Source organism: Pavona decussata, unplaced genomic scaffold (assembly GCF_977016875.1).
Source record: "Pavona decussata unplaced genomic scaffold, jaPavDecu1.1 SCAFFOLD_190, whole genome shotgun sequence".
Taxonomy (NCBI): domain Eukaryota; kingdom Metazoa; phylum Cnidaria; class Anthozoa; order Scleractinia; family Agariciidae; genus Pavona; species Pavona decussata.
In genome coordinates this window covers 1,616,501-1,622,500 of record NW_028145599.1, presented here as the reverse complement: position 1 = coordinate 1,622,500, position 6,000 = coordinate 1,616,501, and the positions used below count along the sequence as shown (strand labels likewise).

General features: G+C 39.0%; 1 protein-coding gene and 1 pseudogene across 2 annotated transcripts in view; both read right to left on the bottom strand.

The window, feature by feature from the left end:
- The window catches only part of LOC146462286 (uncharacterized), a 2,550-nt gene extending 228 nt beyond the window's left edge, over nucleotides 1-2,322 (bottom strand). The window contains exons 1-2 of one of the 2 annotated variants that reach the window (XM_085085763.1): nucleotides 2,189-2,322; nucleotides 1-2,019 (exon numbers count right to left, since the gene is read on the bottom strand). The exon at nucleotides 1-2,019 is cut by the window's left edge and continues 228 nt beyond it. In XM_085085763.1, coding sequence (XP_084941889.1) covers nucleotides 1,351-1,956 — 606 coding nt within the window. In that variant the 5' untranslated portion in view covers nucleotides 1,957-2,019; nucleotides 2,189-2,322 and the 3' untranslated portion in view covers nucleotides 1-1,350. The remainder of the gene's footprint in view (nucleotides 2,020-2,188) is intronic. The other variant, XM_085085764.1, reaches the window with a different exon arrangement.
- Nucleotides 2,323-5,169: 2,847 nt separating this feature from the next.
- On the bottom strand, nucleotides 5,170-5,949 carry LOC146462285 (uncharacterized; annotated as a pseudogene).
- Nucleotides 5,950-6,000: the final 51 nt, after the last annotated feature.

Genomic DNA, 6,000 nt, shown 5'->3' with positions numbered 1-6,000 from the left:
ATCAGATCAATAGGACATTTTCACTATGGCGTCATTTTACTACAACTACCAGAATCCTTCTGATTTTTGTTTTCTCATGCTAATTAGAGCTATTGTTCTTTGCTGTCCACTGGGATTACAAAATTTGAATTTGAAAAGGAAAACGAAATGAATTCTGGTAGTTGTAGTCAATTGACGCCATCATGAAAATGGCCTATTGAATTGAGATCAGTTAACAGGTTACTAATGGTACACGTAAAATTCATCCCCAACAAAATGTGGCATGTCCGTGGGTATTCAATATTAAAGTCAAAGTCCTTGAATGACCTAGAGTTTTTCTTAGCGTTGTTTAAAGAAGTTTATCGACAAAACATGGGGTATGGCTATTGTGATAACTAGTTTTTGATCTGTTACAACTGATTACAAGCTCTTCCTTCACACTGTTTAATAGAGATAGCAATTATATCCTACGGTATGAGTGTGCTGTTTAACAGTTTCTTGGAAACGTCACACAGCACGATCAGAGAGTATGCATTTCTCAGTGAACTTCCTTGAAACTATGAACTTGTACAGTGGTAGAAAATTCGGCGATACCGGACCAGGAATGATTCCAAAAATTGCACAGTATACAGTCCAAGCTCAATCATGATCAAATTTTGAATTTTAACGTCCCTATTGGAGTGCTCTTCAGAATTCAAGAGGAATGACTTGTACACAGTTCCTTGAACGTTCCCACAAAAATGTCCTGTGTGCGGATAAGTTTATACTTCATAACGTATCCGGTGGAGTTAAGTGTTCTTACAAATAATAAAATCGACACTTGGATCGATCCGACGAAAGTGACCTTTCAACCGGAACATCAGTTCGCTTCCGAGAAATGTCTTTTGAGCAAACAAACGATTCAACCAAGACGTTAAGAGTTTCTAGACCAATTTATTTAATTTCTCTACTGTCAGGTGATAACTCTTCTCAGTCAACTAATTATTCGAACAAGTTGTTAATTACTGTATCACAAAGAGTGGCAAAAAGGTTATGCGTGACAAAAGATGACAACTGTCCCATTTCGTCTTGTTTGCGTTCCCATCTATCGTAAATCCATTTTGTAACATAAGCATGTAGAATATCTTGCTTTTAGTTCGAGATGACTGTTCTAAGAAGTAATAAACCCTCTGGGTCTGAAAGGTGTCTGAAATGATTTTTCAAACTTCTTCCTCAGACGCTTTCGAGATTAATGCTGTACGTATATATAAAAAGCCAGCCATTTTAAATTTCGTTTCTCTGGTCCTACTATAGACCTCGACTATACTAGAATATCACTTGTCAAGTTTGTTTCTCAGTCTACTCAGCATTTCAGACTGTAACACCCAGTGTCTAATGGTAAGCTACCATAAAGTAGCAGTTGTAAGTGGCGGCAGCTAAGAAAAGAACCAGCATCAGTCGCGATTGACATCTTGCGTCTGACATGTATCTGATCGCCTTCCTGTTGAAGGCTTGGAACTTGATCTTCCCTTGCGACAACTCTATGAAGCCAACTCCAGCCTGGTAATTCCGAAGAGCAACTCCGTCGAGTTCCGTTACAGTTACCTCGTAGAAAGAATTCCCACTTCTTTGGCTGTCGAAAACTGGCTGCCTCAAAACAAGAGGCAGAGAATTTTGATTCACCCTCTCGTGTTGACAGTAGATAATGAAAAACAACAAGCAAGCCACGAGGAAAAAGATTGGGATAGCTCTCGACCCACCACGAACAACCAGTGCACCGAACAGGCTGGCAACACACAGCCCTCGCGCAAAATTTAAGAAGTTAGGACAATCGATGTAAGTGCGTAGCTTTTCCTTAGGGAAGTATGGTCTGCTCTGTATGATGTAGTGGTTTGCTTTTGCATGTGAAGTATCTCTCACAGTTACATGCTCTCCAGTTTCTTTCACTTCAATCTTCCTGCATAGAAGACGTTCGACTTCGGTTCTCCCTCCAGACATGTCACTGATCCGTGATTTGGTCAAACACAGAACACAGAAGTTAGCTACCACTGATAAGAAACCCTGGTATGTGACAAGGAAACGAAAATAGAGTTATCATATCCCATATGTCATAAGATTAAAATCTTCAGTTCAGATTAGGAGTTAAATATGGTGAACATAAACGGACGCCTTATTATTATCAATAAAAACCTGTGTGAACTGTAATTACAACTGGAAGGCATCCTCTTACCTTTTTCGGGAAAGCAGATAGCTCGTCTAATCCATCCAAAATGCGTTGGTGTGGCTCTATTCATCGGTACGCGGTCAAGTTCCGAGAAAATTCAATCAAGCATACTCCTCCAATTTCAGACTCAAAAAAGCTGTGAGGAGCCTGGTCACGAATTCGGTTCCTTCAGGAATTGTGGGTTAGTTTGGAGGGACGGCGAGTCTTTCAAGCCTAGCGTCAGTGATCAGTATAGAGCCTTACAATGAGGCACCCATTCCATGAGCAACACGCTCATGTAGTCACAACGGTTGTAGAGCTGCACTAACACACTTCATATATCGCGATCTCACCTTAAAGCACGTATTCCCCTTCCCCATCCCTCAATGTTCCGTTCACAGTTTTAATTAATTTTCTTTCACATCAGTTTACTAGACATCAACATTGAAGGAGAGGGGGAAATAAAGAAGGTGGCCGTTTTAACGTTTGTGGCAATTACTCCACGAGCGCGCTTTCGATACAAGATGATAGATAGCCAACGAGGCGCGCAGCGTCGAGTTGGCTAAAATCATCTTGAGCCAACAAGCGCAACAGGAATATTAAATTGTTTCATAAAAACAATCACAAAAACTTGCTTAATCTTGCTGATTTAGTGATATTTTCTTTTTCCCCTGACGCTTTCTCTTACCGTATTCAATGGGACATGGTATAATGGCTCATATACCGTGACCGCTAAGCCAATCAAACCTCTGAAACTCCGTTATCCGATAAGTTAGTTTTTAACAAATAAGTCTATCCCTGGGAAATATACTGTACTTTAGCTGAGATAGTGGCTTCTGTTTCCCCTCGTCCCCCTCCCTCCCACCTCCCCTCCAAAAGGATCCCTAAAATCAAAGCGCCCGAATTTAGTACCTAAACGCGTGATATGGAGTTGACAATTAAATCAGCCGGTCACAATATCTCACCCAATCAGATTTCTTCAAAATAAGAGACTCAATCCAAGCTTCCAAAACTCGATTTAAATACTGCGGGAAATCAAACTAAATGCCAAAATTGCTTAAGGTTTCGAAGTTGAGAATTTGGTAGCAAATAAATTAAAGTGCAATGATGTTTAGTTTTATAAGTTCACTTATTGAGCCTGGTCTAGAGCTTAAAAAGTCAGCTTTTAAACCCCTTAACATTGGCCAAGTTCCCTCATCAAATAAGTCACATAAAACCAAACATTCAATTTTAGAAAATGTATAGTCTTGCACAAAGTACGATAAACTGCGATGTATGGTGGATTTAGTTTAGCATGCAGACTTTTCTTTTTTGGAGTTTCGTAGTCGTTTGTTTGTTTGTTTGTTTGCTTGTTTATTTGTTTGTTTGTTTGCTTGTTTGTTCAGTGTTTGCTTGTTTGTTTGTTTTTTGTATCGCATTCACCCCAGTTGTCTGGAAGGCCTAAGCTTCCTCGCCCATTCAGCGTCCTACATTTACGCCGTTTGGTCCACGAAAATGCGTACATCACAGAACGCATAAGCATGTTCTTATTCAGTAGCGACGAAGCCACAAGCAGATGCACTTTAAGAGAGCAAAACATGGTCAGCTATTGATTTTCGGAAAGCCAACAACAGCTCGTAAATCGGGGGAGTTTAATTCCCTGAATTATGTTGGTTTTAAAAATTTATCTTAAGAATCCGAACAGATCAATTGTGTTAGCGTAAAAAAATTTCCTGTAAATGAATAATACTATAATTGAAAACAAATTCTCTGAATTATCAAGTGTAATTAACTACATTCTCACAAATACAATAAACATACCAATCACAAAGGTGACCTTTAAACTGGATCATCAGTTCCGCTAGTATTTAAAGTTTCCGAGAAAAATGTTTGACAGTGTACCATTCCATACAACACCATAACTTTTATTTATACACGATGGGTTTCAAAGCAATATCCAGTGAGATCGTGTTTATACAACAACATAAAAAACTTGTAACAGTCAAAGATTAGGGAGTGCGTTCGATGATCTCGATCCCAGGCTCTTTGCCAAGTTGGCGATGACGTCATCCGCCGGAGCTGCAAAATCTGCTGGGGATGCCAGATACGCGTCCCAAGATCCATTCATTCAGTCGTTCGATTGACTCTCCCATACAATCTCGGCGCCAATCTGTATAAGGAATGCGTTCTTTCTACGTAGAACGCGATTACGATTCTAATACAAAAATAATACTGATACCATTTTATCACTAACACTAATAACACTTATACAGCCTAATAGACAATCAAAATATCATCCCTGCCTGAACTGAAAAGTCGAGGTTTTTATAATGTGGCATTAAAGGGTTCCAGATAATGGATCCTCTGCATGTGTATAACTGAATTTGAATTGTAAGCAAACAAACAATTCAACATAGATATGAATAGTTAAATAGGTAGCTTTGTTTTTAAGTCACCCATAAACTATCCCGGGTCACAAAAAGTAATGAAAATCCTCCAAGTAAATCTTCCAAAACAGCCCATACTAATTAAATTTGATCTTCTTTGCCCCTATACTAGAAAATCAATTCCGCACTATATGCATAAACAATACAGTAAACACCCGCATATAAGAACACTTGATTTCGGAGGTCAGGCTGATCGGGTTCTTATTTAACGGGTGCTTAGTGACAAATCAGCCTCAAAGTGTTCTTAAAATGTTCTTAAATCTCTATATTACTAATACGGGTACTTTACAGTAGAAAAATCAATTACAGTAGAAACATCAGTACAGTACTCAATACAAAAATACAACCACTTGACAGCTGACAGAGTCATGACTGCCAACATAAAATCACTTGTTTTTTATGTAATTGTGACACTTTTCCCATTTTATAAGAACATGCTGAACTTTTCAGGCTGATCTTGTTCTTATAAAAATAGGGCTTTATTGGCCAAATTTCAGCCTGGTGTTCTTAATCCATTTGTTCTTATATGCGGGTGTTTACTGTAGATCTTGTGATGTTTTATAAGTCGTGCTGATAAAACCACTAGGTCTCTAAGGTTTCTGAAAAAGTACTTCTTTAGTAACAAACTATTTCATGCGAATGCTTTCGAGATTAATGTTGTACGTACACAGCTATTTCAATTAACGTTGTCGGATCAAAGCTTAAAGACATCTTCAAAGAGGCTGCCACCTCATCCACTTGATATCCTAACATTTCTTTCATCCAAATGGCTCTCCGTCACATATCTTCACTGGACGGACGAGGCATAGCTGATTTTGATGAACTTATTCATAAAAAAAATCCACAGAATCTTGAGGTCTTGTCTTACAGCTTTATACTTTGATACGACAACGTTAATTGAAATAGCTGTATAAACAGTTGCTATTATAAAGCATTCTTTGATCCTGTCCTACTATACTAGAATATCATTCGAGTTTCTCGGTCTACTCAGCATTTCCAAGAGTGACAGTACACCCAGTGTCTAAGAATAGGCTGCGACAAAGTAGCAGTTGTAAACGGCGGCAGCTGAGAAAAGAACCAGCATCAGTCGCGATCGACATCTTGCGTCTGACATGTATTTGATCGCATTCCTGTTGAAGGCCTGGAACTCAATCTTTCCTTGCGACAACTCTATGAAGCCAACTCCAGCCTGGTAATTCTGAAGGGCAACTCCGTTTAGTGCTGTTATCGTTACCTCGTAGAAAGTATTAAGACGCCTTTGGCTGTCGAAAACTGGCTGCCTCAAAACAAGAGGCAGAGAGAATTTTGATTAACACTCTCATGTTGGCAGTAGATAATGAAAAACAACGAGCAAGTTGCCATTAACTATTGTGCGCTCAAATTTATTGTCGTGGTTTGAACTTTCCATACATT